Below are 19,375 nucleotides of genomic sequence, written 5' to 3'. Positions count from 1 at the left end.
AGTTCAGCACACATAAAACCAGTCTGAGAATGGCTGAAACTGGTTTGAGATAAACCTGGTTGAATGTAGTATCAGACTTAACTGATATGGGTCAAACAGATTTATGCAATATCTGTCCCAGACCCCTTCCTGGTTTAAGTTAAACCAGAGTCCCCCAACATCCCACATGCTTTGCACCCCTGAGCTGGGCTGTGCTGTCTGCTCCAGTGGAGCAGAGCTGACCCCACCCCTCTCCTTCCTAGCCAGAGCACTATGACTGCTATGGCTGGCTGAGGGACTGCAGTGGCTGCCAAGGCTCCACCTGCTCCCCCTTCTCTGCTCTCCCATCTTTCCTCCCCCACATGGCTGCTCAAAAAGGGATCCCCCTCCTGCCTCTCTTCCATGGCAGTGGCCCTAGTGCAGGGACCCAGCATCTGGCCATGTCCCCACTTCATCCCATGCTAGATAATGCTGGGAGGTGTCTGTGTGGGTCTCCAATTTCTCTGGAACAAAGGGCAGGCAGTTAGTAGCTTGCAAAAGCAAATGCACCCTGCAGATAAGAAGAGCTTGAAACTAACGAGAGAGATATTTTTTTCTGTAGGGCTTGATGGGCTGATAAACTTTGTTCTGACAAGCAACCTGTTGGCTGTTATCTGTCAGTCTTCAAGGGGGGGATAGAGAAAGGTGTTAGAAATGACCCAGTTTGCAGGCAGTATGAAGAAGCAGGGAGAGAGAGACTGAAAATCTCAGTATCATCAACAGATGCAGGGTCTGGCAACACTCCTGACCCCTGAGCAGTAAGCAGGGAAAAGCCTTGGAGGGTGCAGACAAGGTCAGGGTATACACCCATCTCTAATCAGAGCATCCTGCCGGGGCCTGGCCATGCCCCCCCTCAGCATGGTGGAAGGGAAGGAATGGGAGGGCTGCTCTAGTACCCCTGGCTTCTAGCCTGAGCCACTACAGGCATGTCTGAAATTAAATGCAGGCACATCCAAATTGGTTCAAGCTTTGCAGGTTAGATTAACTATAAAGATGTAATCAATTCAACCTCAGGCTTTTTAAATGTCTGTCTCTAGCCCCTGTGTCAGGGACAAGTCACATGACCTTTTATTTCAGAAACAAACTCAACTTCCAAAAGGCAACTCCTTCTGAAAATTTCTTCCTCCAGTGACCTCTCCCACTCTGGCTTTGGTCAATGCCATCATTTCAGTGACTGCCTTAAATCAAGCAGCAGAGGGGACATTATTATCATCTTCACGTGACCACAGTAACTACAACCCTTATGGAAAGGTCTTGAAATTAGATAGAGCTGAGACACAACAGAAATCCCTTAGGTTTCTACTCTTAGAAGTGTATAGAACTTAATATTGCATTTACTTTTATTCTAAGACAGGCCCCTCCCCCACCAGTCAGCATGGGGGGGAAAGCTCCTCATCTTAGATTTGAATACAAAGCAGAGGGGGGAGGGAACAGGGGCAGGGGGGAGGGGAGCAGGCAGCTGCTGAGGCTGCAACTCTGACCCTGAGCCCAGGTTTGGGCCAGAATCAGACCCACAGAAGCTGTTTGCCTCTCCCTTCTACTTGCCCACTGCAGCTTCTGCCCCCTGCCCCCCTCTACCCTCCCACTGTCAAGTACACAGAGTACAGGGAAATTCCATCCCCTGCTTGACCAATCAGCAGTGCCAATATTGGTGCATGGCCCAGCAAGGGTCATGCTTCCACATGCTGTGCTCCAGGAAGGGAATAGACCCCAAACAGCATCTGACAGTAACATGGGGAGAAGAGGATGATAAAGAAGCAGATACTGCAGGGAGAAGTGGGAGAAGAGGCAGAGGTTATGGGGAGCAAGGGAGAAGGGGCAGAGACTGTGGGGAGTTGTGGGGAGAGGGTGCCAGATGGGGCAGGAAAGTTTTATGGGTAACAAATTCAAGACAACCCTCCAATAATTAGATTATCTACCTGGAAATTTATCCAATGTTATAAACTTTCCATATATAAAATCTAATTATTGGGGGGTCATATTAAATTTAGGGTTACTTATGTTATTTTTTTTTTACAGGTATTTCAAAACAGTCATAGAATTCTATTGTTGAGATGCATTTACATTTACTAATGATAGTGCTATCAAAACTGTAATAAAGATCAACGTTTGCCATATTCCTTAGAACTCTTTTAAAATAAAACAGTATGAGAATCTCCTGACAAAATACATGTCTCAAAAAAGATAATAAGCAAAACTCCCAGTCACACAAACATCATTCCAGACAGCCAACCACTCATAATATTGAAGAATTACACCTGTTATGCTAAATGAGCTACTAGTCTGAAAAACATGACTGATGGGCCTCTGCACTGAATTACTCTGATAATATATTCTGTACCTGCATGGTTGGATAACTATGACTGATCTGCATTTCACAGTAAAAAAATGGGGGGTTGACTGCATGATAATGTAACATAAAAATCAAGAACAAGACTACAGTATTAAAATAGCATTGGCTGTATATCAGGCAAGGGTAAAGGATGTGCAAAATATGGAAAGGAAAGATATGTATTCTCTCTCATACTTACTGATGAGTCAGGAAAGTGCTCATCTTCTTGAGAAAAAGAGCTATTAAAAGCTCTAAATGTTTCACTGTTCTGTTTATGTTTTTCAATTGTTGCTTGAATTACCTGAAATATGCCAGGAAGGACAAAAACACATTACAATATGCGTCCTGGAAAAATTCTCTTGTGGAAACTGTCAGGATTATTGCTTCACTGGAAAACTGATATAATTAAAAAAAAAACCTCACTGCCAAAGTTCTTTGTTCTTACAAAGGTTTTAGTCGATCAGTTTTCCACTTTCAAGTATGTACAAACATATATCAGAAATATGGATCTCCATCTCCATTACAGAGATGGAACTGTGTCTTTGGTTACACTAAGTTAGCAAATGAATCAGAATGACAGCTGGAGATTTACCAACTATGTGCAAATCCTCTACCCCCCTCCCCCCAGCCCCCACCCAAATCAGACCACACTACCTAACTTCTTAAATACAAATTCATGTATTCTTAATCCAAACTAGATAATGTGAAAATGGAATGAACTGGGGGATGTAGAAATTTCCACCAATATAAACAAGTTTGTATGTTAACCTGAATCCATTCTCTCTTCTCATCTTCTGTCCTACAAGAACAGAAAAACACAAAAAACAAATTATTGCCTTGTTTTTTGTATGTTCAATGAAACCAAGTATTGACATTTTCACAACTTCACATGCATCAGCAACTCTAATTTTGAAATCAGTTATTCTATAAACCTCATGAAAAATAGACCCTAATTTTATTACTAAATATAATTACTAAAAATTCATAACTTATTGCTGCTTATTCAACAATGAAAGCAAATCAATGTGACACTTCAGTAGGCTACGACTTAGTACCAGTTAATTCCCTTTTTTATGTAATTAATCATTGTTATTGATCTTGTAGTCTAAAACTAGATCATTCTAGCACAATCATATCCCTAAATCAAAAATAAATGTGCATATTCATATCCACAAATTCAGAAAGCTGAACAAACATCATACCTAGCTTGTAGTTCCAATGATCTCTTTTTTCCTGTTATTGAAAATGTATGAGAGGCATTTTGCTTGACAATTTCTTGGACCTGGTAGAAACAAGCCAGTATTTTACCATTCTTCATTTTATTTCAGTCATTTTTAACAGCTCTCAAACATCACATTCAAACCTTGAATACCCCAAGATGAGACGACTACCCAAATAATACAGCAGACAGCTTGAAATGAGGAAGGAGCCTTTTCATTACTTTAACAGCACCAAACAACTCTACTCAGAGACCAGGGCCACACTGCACTTGGTACATACAAAGAGAGCACAAAGACAGTCTGAACCTCAGAGAGCCTGCAAACTAATTAAGGACTTCCAAGTTCATTACATGAGATAAACAGTTATTTTGTCACTCATCTCTGGGTGGTGGCCATATGAGGGTAAATCTAAGAAGAGTAGCACTCGGTGCATCTACACATGTATGAGCTTTAGCTAATGCACATTAAATTAGTACACCCATTGTGAGGTACTAGAAAAATGTGCATTAGACTGGCTTTATGAGCATTAACTAAGGCAGACGCTTTTTAAGCGACACTTAATGTACACTGGCCTATTTTAATGTGCATTAAATAAAAGGCATGTTTTTTTATGTGATGCTTCAACATGCATTAAAATAGGCTAATATGCATCTAAGCGCACATGTAGACATGCCAGTGCTTCAAAATGAAAAGCAACTGAGAGAAATGATCTTTTCTTTCTTTCTACCGATCTCAGTTATTGAGGATACTATTGCACGGTGCTGCTATCATTATTATGATAATTTATTTCTGTTACTGTAATGCCTCTGAGCCCTAGTCACCAGCCCCCCCATACTCTGTGCAAATACACTTAACTAAAAGATGGATATAAATCTTTTCTTACACTCTGAACTTTTAGCTGCAGTTCTAGTCTACAGTATTTCAAGAGGAGAGGTTAGAAAATAGGTGGCATACTTCTATTTATGAGGTACCTGAGGCAACATATCTGAATGGTAATTTCCTCAGTAAAGCCTGAAGGGATCATAGGGAAATAGTGCACAAGCTCACATATGCCCGTGTTAGTCCATGGTCACCAGCTTCAATTGATATGCCCCTTAAGGACATTGAACTAATTTTTGTTTTCTGATTGTATTCTACCAGCCCTTAGGCCTTCAAGTCTGAGCTCATTTCCAAACAGAACCCCAAGCTGCAAAGTAAAAAAGCTGACTGCTGCGACACCAATTTAATCTGAGCATCACTGACACTGAAATCCCAGCTCTCCAGGGTGATAGAATTTGCTGAAGGGTTAGCACAGAGAGACAAATAATTCTGTGAGGAGGTCTAGCTGTCTGATTGTCAGAAGCATTACCAGTGTCCGAAAAATAGCTTCAGCCCTAAAGCCACTTTATAGCTCCCCTGCTGGCTACAGAGAAGGACTGTGATTAAGGTTTGGGGGAAGTACAAAAATAGGAAAAAAAGCAGATGCGAACCTGCAAGCCTGCAATGTCCATCTTCTCTCGAACACTGAACTTCTGGCCTATCAGCCTCAGTTTTGGCACACAGTATAATACCATGCTGTTGAACTGTAATAGGGGAAGGTATAAATTAGGCAATACAGGCAAGATGGAGTTTGCATTTTGACAGCAATATGACTTGGAGCACTGGTCTCCCTCATAACAAAATACAGCTATCATAAATAATCTGATTTGCTTAATCAGCCTCAAAAAGGAAAGAAAATTCTATGGAGAGATTTAAGGTATTGAGTGAAACCATGGATGTCACTATTTGGAGGAAGTGGTCAAGGTGGAAATAATACTAGGCACAGCCATTGTCATCTGCAAATACCTGCAATTATTGCAGGGTTGGGAGCCTATGAGACATCTCTCTCCATACTGTTTCTGGTCCTGATCTAAATCCTTCTAAAGAAAATTAGAGTTGCTATGCTGATTTCAGCAGAAGCTGGATTACTTCTTGCTCAAGAAGTTTAAAGAGACGTAGCTTCTTAGGAATGGGATGGGGAACTTACTTCTCTCAAAGAACTTGGCAACTTAAGCGTGGAGATAGGAAGACATGAATGGAAGAGGTTGTTCAGGGGAGAGAGGTGGCAGGTAAAGAATACAGGGAGGCATAAAGGCAACTGGATATAGGTGTACAGGTTTCCCTTGCTTTATGTTGTACATGCATTCCTGGAAAATGGCGCATAACTCGAATTCGCATAAAGGGAACCCACTTGACAATATAACAAATGGGACTACGTTCCAAGTCCTCGACTGTACTGACCCCAAACCCATTTCTGTCACTTTTACAAGACAATTTTAGTACTCCCCAACAGCAGGCAGTGCACAAAGCACAGAGTGGTGGTGAATGTTATCATAATGGGGATGGCAACTACAGAAACATGTGTCGCAGACAACAAGAGAATAGCACAGATCCATACAGGAGACTATATTTTGGTGTGCGTCACTCCCACAATGCACCGCACAAAGCAGGTGACTGCAGGCTTCCACCACACCTATTGCATAAGAGTGAATTTACCTTGCATATAACAAATTTTTGGTATAAAAGGGTCATCACATAAGAGCGAATTTGCACATACAGAACCCGCATAAAGCGAGGGAAACCTATATTAGCATTCTGCATTGTGATCAGAGGAAGGAGACCATTGCTGCAAGACAGAAACAATTAATAGATGCAACACTGAATACAAGAAACTCACCAGAAACAAGTACCTATCTTGAGCTGTGCCATTCTTTGCTGAGAGTTTCTGGATATGTCCTTCTTTAATGAGTTCGTTGGCTGGGTTAACAATATCCTCCTCACCTCCAAGTCGTTCATATACTTCTAAAAGCTTGTTCATCTTTTCCTGTAGGTGCAGAAGGTTATAACTATTGAACAAAGAATTTAAAAAAAATACTTCCCTTGTTCATTACTTAAAATATTATTTGCTGTGGAAGCCATAAACTATTCAGACTGGCATGAAATCAAAGATGTAGGGATGGATGTTGAAATATGTACCCTTAAAAATAAACTGTTATTCCATGCTCCAATATTCTCAGTTCTCTATTGTGGTTACCTTTGAGTCATTCTTTGCTTGAAATGTAGCAATGGCATCTTTGGCCAGTATATTTGAACATGACTTAAAAGACTCTTTAGATCAGTGGCTCCCAACCTTGGGTTGAGACCCAAATTAGGGTCACGGGGGGTCTGCCCCTTGCTCCACGCCTCTTGCCTGTGGGGCTCTCCCGGCACATGGTCTGTGGGGCTCTCGCAGCCACTGCCCCCTGCAATCCCGGCCAGGCCCGGGCTCTGCTGGCGCCACTGGGCATGAGCGAGTTGGTGGAGGGGGTGAGGGTCGCAACCCTGATTTAGGGTCGCAGCAAAAAAAGGTTGGGAGCCACTGCTTTAGATCTTCATAATTTAGTTAAAGTCCAAATGTCAATTCCAGCATAGTGAATGTTTGAACTACTGTTCTGTGGTAAGGAAGTAGGGTTCTTCCACTGCTCCAAGGAACACAACACACAGCCAAAGCTAGTCACCTCTTAAATCTTTCTTGGAGTTTGATTTTGATGATAAGTCAGCTGTAACACAATATAAACCTTAGCCTATGCTGTCTCTCACAGTCTGGCTATTTCTAGGTTTCCCTGCAAGACCTCTTCTATCTCAGGGCAATACTCCAGCTGCTCCAGTAGTCTTACTGATGCTAATGAAATCTACCTGTAGCATGATGTAGGCTCATCCTTAGTACTTTTACGGAAGGCTGCAATCCCTGAATTTACAGTGGCTCCACAAGGGGCCTATGCTTTCTCAGGCAAAATTCAGGCAAAATTTAGCTTATGTGGAGGACCAGCACGTGGCTTATCAAGTCTCAAAATATGGTGTTAGTGCAATTTAAGTGTTGGATAGGCCTGTTAAGTTCTTTACACAGGAGCTAAATCTGACACTTCCATAAACACTGTCTCTCCCTGCTTCACAAGCTGTCTTGCAAGGTGACTAGATCATCCACTGATATCTGCTACACCAAGTAGTACAGCAGCTGTAGCAAACAGAAATAGGAAACATTCTTACATCTCCAAGTAGCTGCAAAATCAGCTTAAGCGTTTGGGGAGTTTCAATTCTTTTAAAGTGGTAGCAGGTGGATGTATCTTTTAGCAGGTAGATAAATCTTTCAGGGCGAGTGTTCCAAAAGTGAAGGCAAAGGTCTATGCACAAAAAAAAAAATCATATACACACATTTGTGCACATGACACCAAGTTGCTCATGCAGATTAAGTTGGGGTTTGAGAAGTGTTTAGTGCAGTATGCATACCTGGCACCCAAACATCATGACACCGCACCAACACCTGCCTCTACTGCCACCATGCCCACCAACACACTTAAAATCACCAAAGCAATGCAAAACCAAAAGACAGGAAACAAGCAAGCAGATCAACCAACCAGTGAGAAAAAAAGCAACGTAGTCCATGAAGAGTTTCTCTATCCCCTGAAAAGGGAGAAGAACCAGAGACTCCATGAAGTGCACAACAGCTTTGCTATTACTAAGCTATTTAGTGTGAAAGAAATGCAACATGGTGCTGGACATCACTACAAAATCCTACAAGAGAGTGTATTGGTCCTGAGAAGGTACATTATTTTAGTCAGGTTTTTTGAAGCAACCAGTTGTGATTTCCTCCAAAATCGTCAGGGGAAGCTGCAGAGATTCTTTTAATCCTACTCTAGCAGATTTAGAGCATTTTGCCGCAGCTCTTGTCCTTCTTTTAGTTCTCTTATGGTTACAGACTCATTTTGCATGGTGATTTGCCTGATGCTTCTGGGTGCACATACAGTGTACAGCCATTGGCAATCAGTTATTGGTTTCTACCTGATACAAACTGGCAGTTTCCCCACGAGAAGGAGAAGGGCCGTGCAGTTGCTGCAGGGAAAAAAGCAGTGGCACAAATTCATACCAATGTTTTTTGCCCTAGCACATGTGGGGGCTAGTGTGGGGAAAAATGCTCTTGGTGGGGTAGCGGAGGCTGGGGCCAGCACCTGGGCTGACCCTAACAGCCTTACCTTGAGTTCTGGGCACCTCTCAGGGCTCCCGTGACAGCAATTTGGGCATGCAGAGCCCAGCTGGCAGCTGGAGCGTGGCTCAGGCCGGCCAAGCTGTTTTTTTGCAGCACTCCACCCACTTTTTTTTGGCATGGGTTTTTTTGACTGGGATCTTCCAGTGTCAAGAAAACTCTGCTGCACTACAAATTAGTAGCACAGTCAATACCTGCATGTACGATGCGTGCAGTTTGCAGTGCCGCAAAGTGCACATATGCGCTCATCCGGATGCACACATCCCATCTTTCCTAAGGCACTTTTTATGCATTAAATTCCCTTAGAACAGGGAAAGAGGTAGGGTGGTGACAACGAGCAGGCGGCGAGGGTCCAGTGGCTTGTACACCACATGCACAAACCACTGAGCCAAATCCTGGGATCTTCAGTTTTCTTTCCAAGTTTTCATTCAGGAAATTCCCATTAACTGCAAGGCAATTCACTGCAGTTGGTGTTTCCTGGATGAAGACTACCTAGAACTAATTAAGAACCTGGTTTGTTATGACTATGTGGAATAAATGTACTGACCCCAAACTTCTCAGATTTCTAACAGTTGGATAGCTCTCATAACACCTCTTCCACTGATAACCGCCTCATAGAAGTGTGTGAAGTGGATTTGGATTCAGCCCGAATCAGAGACAGTGATTTGATTTGTTGATTCAGATCACTGTCTCTGATTCAATTCAGCCAAATCTGAATCTGAAGATTCAATGCTGATTCAGAGAATCAGCGATTTGGACACAGACACAGCTTTAAATGTTTGTTCTACATACCTCGAGGTACCAGTGTGGCTTGTGAGCGCTGCAATGCTGGGGCAGATGGAGCGTCCCACAGGAGTGCAGGGGGGCACTCCACGTGCTTGGTGGCAAACCCGGAAGTGGATCAGACGTACTTCCAGTCCACTTCCAGGTCCAGTGGGGAGTGCACTGGAGGGCCCTCCCGTACCACACCTCCCGACTCAGCAATTATCTGCTGGGGGACCCCGGGTGCCCCCCTGACCCAGGAGGCACCAGTCGCCAAGCTGGGAAAAGTGTGGGGGGGCACCCCCACGTGCTCCCAAGCAGACCCAGAAGTGGACCGGAAGCGCTTCTGGTCCACTTCTGGCTCTGCTATCGAGCACACTGGGGAGCTCCCCCATGCTCCTGTGGGACGCTCCATCCGCCCCACCATCACAGCATTCATGAGCCCCTGCTACCTAGAGGTATGTAGAAAAAACATTTAAAGCTGTGTCTATGTCCGAATCTCTGAATCTTTCCAAATGTATCTGAATCAATTCGGAGGGTTCCGATTTGATTCAAAGAGATTAAAGGGTATCCTGGTTCGATTTGGATTCGGAGATTAGGCCACCGAATTGGGTCGAATCTCCACCGAATCTAGTAAGGGACCAACGCTCGCACAGCCCTACTGCTTCATTCCACACAAAACCCACCATTGAGGTAGTGGGGTATTTTTTCCATCTTCCTGAAAGTCTATCAAATATCCTATTTTGATATGGCCACAGATACCAAGTACACTGTAGCTGAAATGAAATACCTGCAGTGAAGTTAAAGGCCCAATGTTGAATATACATATATTTAAAGCTATTTCCAGCAAAAGAACAGAGAGTTCAAACATAAATAGATGGTTTCTAAATAGACTTTCTCTGAGACATTTGAAAGGATTCAGACATCAGCTGGTTCCCTCCCAATAACAGCAACAGGAAACAGCCTTACGATGTCTCAAGACATAGTGAAGGAGGAACACAGTAATATGGCCGTCAGCCAATTTGACAAGACTTCCTTTAGTTGGGGCAGAACGAGTGTAACAAGTGTGTAACTCAATGCATTGCCAAGAATAATTTGTATTCAAAATAACAAGGCAAGGAGGCTGTTTTAGAGAAAGCTGAATAGACAGGCAGGGAAAAAGAAAAAAACATATGTAAAGTAATCTGAAATTAAATAAACAGAAGTGTAATACAAATTATCTGGGGTGAAAATACATGGCAGTAATTTTAATATTTCCAAAGCAGTTTCATAGTAAGATAATCTCTTTCGAGAATATCATATACCTTTATACATTCTCATCATATTTCCTTACTGAGATGCTGAACTTTAGGGGCTTGATTTTGACAGGGAAATTACTTCACCTACAAATAATTTGTAGGCACAAATAAGGTATTTATTTGGTATTTTAGAAATAGTAGATGCACAAGTTCATGAAGACTTTTGCACGCATTCAAAAAAGTTATAATCTGCAACCACAGGGTCTATTCTGCACACAAAGGACTACATTCAGTTCTACCTACTAGACATATTAGTGGACTTAGGCATATAAGTCTGATTCTATTCCACCCTGTTCAAGTCCCTGAAAATCCATTCATGCATCTATTTCTATAACACACCATCATCATACTCCTAAGACTGAACCACACTAAAGCAGAAATGAAGAGGAAAATCTATCTACCTTTTGTTTTAAAAAGTTTTTCAGGGACTTGTGCTGAGTGAAATAGGATTGCATTTAGGTGCCTTATGTCCCTTTACATGCCTAATAAGTGGAACTGAATCTGGCCAAAAGCACATTAAAATAGGTCCATGGAAGCCAGATTAAAAAATTGGCCTGATATTTTAAGACAGTAGTTGGCACCTTTTCAGGTTGGGGCCCATAATGATTGATTTTGGGTCAGAGATGAGCAGGCAGGTGGGTGATAGAGCCTGGCCCCTGTCTTTTCTTTTCTCCGTGGTGGCAGAAGGAGAGCTCCCCACCACTGAAGGCTGCTTAACCCCAGGTCTGCGGGCCAGATGACATGGTTTTGAAGGCCAGATTCAGCCCACTGGCCACAGGTTGCTAAACCTGTTTTAAGATGCAGAATTTTCCACAGTTGCTTCAGATATTCAGAGGCACCCAACTTCAGATATTTAAGACCAAATTTTCAGAAACAGGTCTGCACTTTGCATGCATACACTAGATGTTTTTATGCAGATAGAAGACTGCAGGTCTAAAAAATTATAAGATTACAGGTGAAAAGCTACAAGCATGCTTTAGCAGCAGAACTTGTTCATATACTCTTAATGTCACATTTTTTTCTATGAAAGACAAGGACAATTTTTGTGAAGTTTTTTAATTTGCAAAATCCTTCCCTGCATTCCAGTTCTTTAACCAACTGTTTGTAAACTGGTTTTATGGTAAACATGGGAAATATGGCCAGGATAACCTGCTTTCTATTTAAATCCAGATATACTGTATTTGAATTTTTTTCCAGCCTCTCTCTAATAGCAATGAGAGAATCATTGATTCAACTAGGGATCTTAGTTAATGGATCAGATCATGATTCGCTTGCACAATTTCTACTCACCATCTTTCGGATGGCTGCATTTGAATGGTTTGCTGCTGTGGAAATGAGCTCCAGCGATTCTGCAATAAAGGTAGCAGCAGTTATACATTTTAAAGATTAATAGCTTAATAGCACCATTTTTACTCGCCTGATAGGTATACTTCTGTGGCAAGAAAGCTGTTACAGAAAAGCGACTGCATTCTTTTTTCCCCTGAATAACAGAGCACTTGCTAGCCCGAATACTTGGAAATGCTTTTGCACGTTTAGCATGTCAACATGCACACGATGATATTTCACTTCACTTCTTTACACACCCAGACAAGAAGCCAAATGAAATGAGGAACAAAGAGGACAATTTAGAAAGCACTCCCCTTCAGTCCACATGTGCATATGTTGAAGTGCTTCACTGAAGCAGGGCCTGTGTGTGAATTGCCAAGGCTCACACTACATGATAGACTATTCTTGAGGGGATTACAAACAGATTTTGTCTCCCCAGTATTCATGACATGTAGCTTGTATCCCCAGAAAACATTCCTAAAACAAATTGTTTCTTCCCCACAAGCCATCACAAAGGTGCCCTTTTATATTTGGACTGAAGCAAGCCGAGGGGTCAAACCTGAATACACCCTGTCTCTAAGCACAGACTTATTGTTTCTATTTACTAAAGCTGTCCTAATTTCTAGTAAAACAGCATCCAGCTAGCAGCAGTTCCTCTGACATCCTCCAACACTGGATAAAATCACCTGGTGATTACTTGGCTAGTATTTTAGTTAACTAGGGTTACCATATTTCCAGTTCCAAAAAAGAGGACGCCTGTCAGGGGGTGCTTCATTCCCAACCCACAGCCCCCTGGCACTGCCGGTGCCCCGCACTCCCAACCCACAGTCCCCTGCCCCCCAATGCCCTGCTGCTGCCCCTCACTCCAGACCCACAGGCCCCCACCCTCCTGGTGGCCCTTACTCCCAAGCCACAGCCCCCCCACTGCTCCTCACTCCTGACCTGCACCCCCTGCTCCCCCCAGTCCTGCTGCCCCCTCCAGCAGGCCACAGCACAGAGGCTCCGACTCATGCAGGTGGTGGCAGAGCAAGTCTGGCTTGGCACGGGCTGGAAGGAAGAGGAGGGGATGCCTGTGGCTCCCCTAACTCTGGGCTGGGCTCCTGTATTGCACCAAAAGCCCTGGATGTCTCCCAACTACCCCACCCCTGCGAGCATGGGCACCAGCCCTGGTACCGCCAGCCTGGCCACAGAGCTTCCCACCCCCCACCCCCCAACCGGAGGAGTAGGTGCCTCCCCCATGACCTGCCACAGCCCCGATGCATGGACAGCTTCCCCCAGGATCGGCAGGTGGGTACATGCACACACACAGACAAGAACATGGACACGGGCAGTCCTCAAGCCCTGCCCTCCAACCCCCAGTCCCCACAGATCTGCTCCCATCAGCGGAGCAGAGCAAAATCTCAGACATTTGTTCAAATTAAAAAAAACAACACTGGGATGCAGATGGGAGGACCCAAAAAGAGGATGTGTCTGGGAAAACCTGGACATATGGTAACCCTAAGTTAACTCACTTCTCTGTTTCTGCAGTTGCCCCCTTTACTTTTTGGACTATTTGAAGTTATAAATAAAAGACAGAACAAAATACAACTCCTCCTGTAGTTTGCGTGTAGTTCATGTTCATATGCAGATTGTGGAAGCTGTACTTACTTTCAGCATCTTTCCTGTCTGGGGACTCTTCTGGTAGTTTCTTTAGATAATCCTTGAGAAGAAGCTCATAGCGAGGAATTCTCTGCACTGGTTCAAGCATATGATGTTGCAGTGTCAGGTTTCCACACACCTCCTGTTTCTGTAACCGCCCCCCCAAAAGCATGTTTTTTATTTATACAGTTGTTTTTAACTTAAGTTTCTCTTTAAAAACTCACAGTTGTAGCTATGTAATGAAATGAATAAAACTGAGTAGATCTGAGATGGACAAAAATAACAGTTGAAGATAAAAATCTGTCCCTTGCTCCTCTCAACTTTTTTGAAGATTTACAATGCTATTCCCCCGTTTTCAAAATGTTATTTCTCTCGTTTTGCAAAAGATTCTCAATAAGGATCTGTCTAAAAATTGACCTCAAAAGACTAAAAGAATAAAAAATTCCATGACTGATACAATTACCATGAAGGGATAAGATAGTTTTTATTCCTAATTGGCATTATTGTCTGAAAAAGCACAGTGATTAAAAATAACTCATTTGTTCAGGTATAAGGGGTTAAGCAGGTCACTGTAGTCCTTGCTTTGCTAAACCAACCACAGGCTTGATCAAAAGGTAGGTAATTGTTTAATAAAGTCATATGCATACTCAATCAAGGAAATTCTATGGCCACGGTCACCAAAGTATTTGAGTGCTTTCAAAGCATTTACATTCACAGCAGCCTCATCAAGTGGGGAGGTAACATTTCCACTTACAGGTGGAGGAAATGAGGCATAGAACGATTAGGCAACTGCTGCAGGGCACACAGGAAATCTCAGGTAGAGTCATGAACTGAACCAGGACTCCAGAATCCTGCAGCATCCAGCTTCACTAGCTTAACCTCAAAAGGAATTTCTTCTTCTATAGGGTTATAAACTGACCACCTCAGTTTACATTTTAATTGACTGGCATTCTTTCATACGTACTGGCCAATGGCTGCTTTACCACTCCATCCAGGAAGAGCACAGACCATATGCAGACACTTCCTCAGCCTGACAAAGGGTATTTGTGCCCGAAAGCTTGCAAAGAAATTTTTTCCAACTATTTGAGTTGGTCTAATAAAATATATTGGATTTATCTAAAAAACTGTGTCTGCCTATGTCCTTAGATGAACATAGCTACAACCTACACTCCTTCAGCTTATCTAGCCCTAACTTTTGGTGTATTCAGCTACTTCTGTTCAAATATGAGCACCCTGTTGATTTCTGTACTCTGCTCCTTACTGATAGATGCTTGTGTCAAGTATTTGCAATATTTCTCATAAATATTACAGCCTACAACATAATGCTGATTTGCCTGATTCTGGAAGCAAGGGCTGAGAGATAATGAGACAAATGCCTGACAGAATAATATTCGCCATCTTTCCAGTAATTCGAAGATATAAATTTACTTTTAAAAAAAAAACCTGTCACTGTGTATCAGAGTGAACAATATTTCTGTTTATAGTGCCTGAGAATTTATTATCTTTCAGCATTTTACAGCATAACATTTCCCAGAAGCCACAATTGGGAGGAAAATAATTAGATTCCAGGAAGAAGAGTAAGAGATATGCAGCATTACATTATTCCTTATTTGCTCTTGTGTCTTATTGCATCATACCCCCAGCTCCATGAGTGACAATATGCTCCTGATGCTGTTCTCAAGTAACCTTCCAAACCAGTCTTCCTATCGCCTTTAAAGATTCGCTTCCAACATGTTACAGAAAACTGCCAACAGATCATGGCTAGTTGCAATAGTGCATGTTTCACATAACTACATTAGTTTGATACACACTCACACAAACTCTTAGTATACACTAATATTTGTAAGCACAGATGACAAAAAGCAAGCACAGAGAAATGGGACATAGAAATAACTTTCAACTGATGCTCCTGTTATATGCAATTCACTAACAATAAGCAGATATGTTAATTCCTTAGTATATTTGATGTTGCTACTTATATTAAGAGACCTTGTATCGTAGCACACAGGAACCACAGGAGCAGGTCTACATGTATGCCAACCTAAGGTGGAAAATCTGTCACATACCTAGTGCATCTACCTGTCAAGATTTCTCAAGGTGAGTAACAGTGATGTTACTGTTCTACAAGAAGCTCAGGCTGAATGCTATGCATAACGTGCAATATGCACAGTTCATGGCTATGAAGAACATGAGGTATGAAGCACATAGTCTCAGTTCTAGAGGAATCCAAGACAGTGGGAATCTATTGCTATGATATGAATCAGATAACTGATCATAACAAACATCTGTAAACTTCCCAATTTTGACTGGCTGACGCCTGCATTACCATCCTCCCATCCTGCTGTGTATGTTGGTGTCTTTTACAACCACCACTCACAATGGACCTATTCCAGATACAAGATGGCTGGTGAGCAGCTCGTAATCTGGGTTTGGTTTGAGATGTCCATTTTCTCTTTAATTCTAAATAAAAGGGCTATTTGTTCAGCCAGGTGGAACACTGAACACAGCCCAAACCTCTGCTTTCTAATAAAAGACAATAGTGGCATTCTTCCATAAGGTTCACAAACAGTGCTTGGATACTTTCCTTGCAGCCAACAGTGACCCATTATTTCACACATCAACTTTGAAATATCACTGACTGAACCAATGCCAAAATCATATTGTAATTTCTGCAAAGTCAACTGGGCTACATATACTACAGAAGCTTAAGACAGAATCAGCTCAAACTTTGTTCAACTTCTTATCAAAGCAGCTCTGAAACACATTTACTGTGGCCATTATACTCCTTCCTGGCAACAAGAGACAGAAGCACTCTTCAAAACAGCTTGAAAAAGAATGTTGATCTGGACACAACAAATGCACTGAAGAGTTGTTGACCTCCATCTGCATGAAGACATGGAATGAGAAGGTGGATAATTTTGGACTTCATTCATTCCAGCGGCAAAGCCATAATGAACAGATCTTGTAAAACATATCAATCAAAAGTAATGGGCAATGTGATCACCTGACACCTTCTCCAAACCTGAAAAATGAAAACTGAAGAGGTGATCAAACAAAAGATCCAGAAACAACTTTCCCCAAGCATCTGGCATAGTGGTGAAATGGAGCACTTGCCATCACCAAATACTAACCAGGAAATCAAAAGGACCCTTATGGCTACTAAAAACCACTCATAACAACAGCATTTATCTCAAAGTCCTCAAGAAGTTTGGGCCACAGGATGAGCTTAGCTGTATGTTTAGGGAAGACCCCAAATGCTGGCATGGGGGAATAGTCTTTGCCCCCTTCAAACATGGGAAAGCACCCAAAAGAACCAACATTACCCACAGTTTGAAAGTGAATAGAGAAAGTTTAACTGTCCTGTCCTGTTTTAGTCTATCTTCAGGGGTGTCCAGCCCAAGGACCCCATATCTATCTACCTTAAGATGAACACAGAATATTTTCAATGCTGGAAGCTCTGCCCCAGTGCCTCCCCCTCTAAGCAGCAGTCTATCACCTAAACAACAAAATTGTCAGTGAGCCTAATTTGTGAAGAACCCAGGCGTAACACTGGAGAGAACCTTGGCTTGTAAAGTTCATTTGGAAAAGCCATTCAAAAAGATAAAACCAAGGACAAGTCTCATCCAAAAACTCGCAGCTAAAACATACAGTGCAGATGCAAGTAAACTCTGAGCAACAGCACAAGCATTAGCATGCTTGACTGCTGCATACCGAGTTCCCTTTTGGGTGAGTGGCACACATACCGCATCTCTGGCCATGCAGCTGAATGCTGCAATGAGAATCATAATTGGACCATTAAAACAACAAACACATGCTGAACAGTGGCAAACATACACACGCACAAAAATCAAGAAAGACACACATGCCACTTGGAAATACAATTGGCTAATCTGACACTGAAAATTTCTGAGGACCTCCAGAATATTCCAAATGGATCCCTCAAGCCATATGAGGATCAGGCTAAAGCTATTAAAAACATCTTCATTCAGTCCTGAAGCACATTGCGATAATGCTATCAACTTAAACAAATATCCAATTCCCAAACCTGCAAAAAACTTCCAGGCTTCAATCTGCCTTGGAAACAATAGCCCTAACCGAACCATTTCACAACATTAGATGGCAGATGTCATCTCTTAGCCTCTGGAAAATGAAAGTAAATGTGATAGGTAACTGTGGACGGGGGTCATAAATTATGGACCACACTAAATTAGTAACTGCTTCAATCATTTCCCAAGTAGCATCTCTGATTCACAAGCCACTTCCAGAACTATCCACTGACTCATTTCTCTAGGCTTCGTTAACTGAATGTTGCAGATTACCTTTCTTGCTTATATAAAAGAAAGAAGCACTTCAAATTTGTGTGGGCACGTCCACACATACTATTAGCATGCAGCAATAAACTGCTTATTTCTCTTTGAACGTGTGCCAGTGAAGGTTCAAACCCAGGGATGCTCTGACCCAGCTCAACATGCTGCAGAGGAGCTGTCTGGGGCACGAGGATGCTCCATTGTGGAGCTAGCCAGCAGGCAGTCCCCACACTGAAGCACCCTCGTGTCCCAGCCAGCTGGGTCAGCATCTACACATGCTAAAAAACTCTGCAGCACTACCTTGCTGCAGAGTTAATTAGTTTCCTGTGGCCTAACAGGGCCACACATGTAGATGTGAGACATTTATTGCAGACCTGATTAGTCTACCCTGAAGTAAACATCTCTCATAGACATGCCCACTGTTAAGCAAGCTCAAGGGAGAACTGAGCTGTGCAATAGTATGAAGCCCAAAAACACTTGAAAATCAAAATGTCATTTTGATCAACACCCTGGGTTGAGCCTATTAAAAAGGTCATAGAGAGCACAGGAGTGGAAGCAATCTCCCTGGTCACTGAATCCAAAGCCTTTTATCACTGGCATCACCTCATATAATCCTTTCCATCCAGGTCAACTGAAAATTAAAGTAACTCGATTTTTGTGCCAACACTGCTCTTTAGCTTAAACAGCTCTTCTTCCTCCCTGATGTTTAACTCCCTGACAAACTCGGATTAGTCATATTGCCTCCTGGCCTGCTTTGCTAGGCTAGAAAGCCAATCTCTTCCAGTTTCCTTTCATATGATAGGCTTTTTTACCCCTACCCAGATCATTGTAGTAGCTCCTTTCTATACCAGTGCCAACTTGAGTTCTTTATTTAAAAAAATGGGGGACTATAATCGTATATGTTGTTCCACATGAGGTCTTACCACTGTGTTTTGTATAATGAATGATATTAACGCTGGTTTGTCTCTACTGGAAATATCTCCCACAATACATTTCCCTTTTCACAGCTGCATTATCCTGGTAGATCAGTCATCCAGCCAGGACACAACTAGTACACTGAATTCTCCTCTTTCTCAGTTGTTTCCAGTTAAAGAGTTCCCAGTTTTTAGTTGACATTTTGTTTTCAGTCCTCAAGTGTATGATCTTGCATTTGTATTACTGGATTTCATCCTGCTTCTATTGGTCCAGTCCTTGAGCTTGAGCATTTCTTTCTGTGATACCTCCCAATTTTGTGTCCTATGCATATTTCATAGTATGATAGTATCAGAGCTTAGGGTCAGAAGGGACCTAAACAGATCATCAGGTCTGACCCCCTGCCCCAGGCAGGAACGGGTGCCTGGGTCATATCACTCCAGCCAAATATCTGTCCAGCCTCCTCTTGAAGACCCCCAAGGTAGGAGAGAGCACCACCTCACTTTGGAGCCCATTCCAGAGCC

The 19,375-nt window shown here is 42.6% G+C and overlaps 1 protein-coding gene across 2 annotated transcripts in view; it reads right to left on the bottom strand.

The window, feature by feature from the left end:
* Nucleotides 1–19,375, bottom strand: part of FGD3 (FYVE, RhoGEF and PH domain containing 3) — a 225,214-nt gene that overhangs the window by 31,836 nt on the left and 174,003 nt on the right. For both annotated transcript variants that reach the window (XM_059716171.1, XM_019495441.2), the window contains 7 exons: nt 13,642–13,780; nt 11,959–12,017; nt 6,266–6,412; nt 5,040–5,132; nt 3,553–3,632; nt 3,119–3,149; nt 2,550–2,651 (listed from right to left, as the gene is read on the bottom strand). In XM_059716171.1, the coding sequence (XP_059572154.1) occupies nt 2,550–2,651; nt 3,119–3,149; nt 3,553–3,632; nt 5,040–5,132; nt 6,266–6,412; nt 11,959–12,017; nt 13,642–13,780 (651 nt within the window). The remainder of the gene's footprint in view (nt 1–2,549; nt 2,652–3,118; nt 3,150–3,552; nt 3,633–5,039; nt 5,133–6,265; nt 6,413–11,958; nt 12,018–13,641; nt 13,781–19,375) is intronic.

The sequence above is a fragment of the Alligator mississippiensis genome, chromosome 12 (genome assembly GCF_030867095.1).
Source record: "Alligator mississippiensis isolate rAllMis1 chromosome 12, rAllMis1, whole genome shotgun sequence".
Lineage (NCBI taxonomy): Eukaryota > Metazoa > Chordata > Crocodylia > Alligatoridae > Alligator > Alligator mississippiensis.
This window is presented reverse-complemented; position numbering and strand designations above follow the sequence as displayed.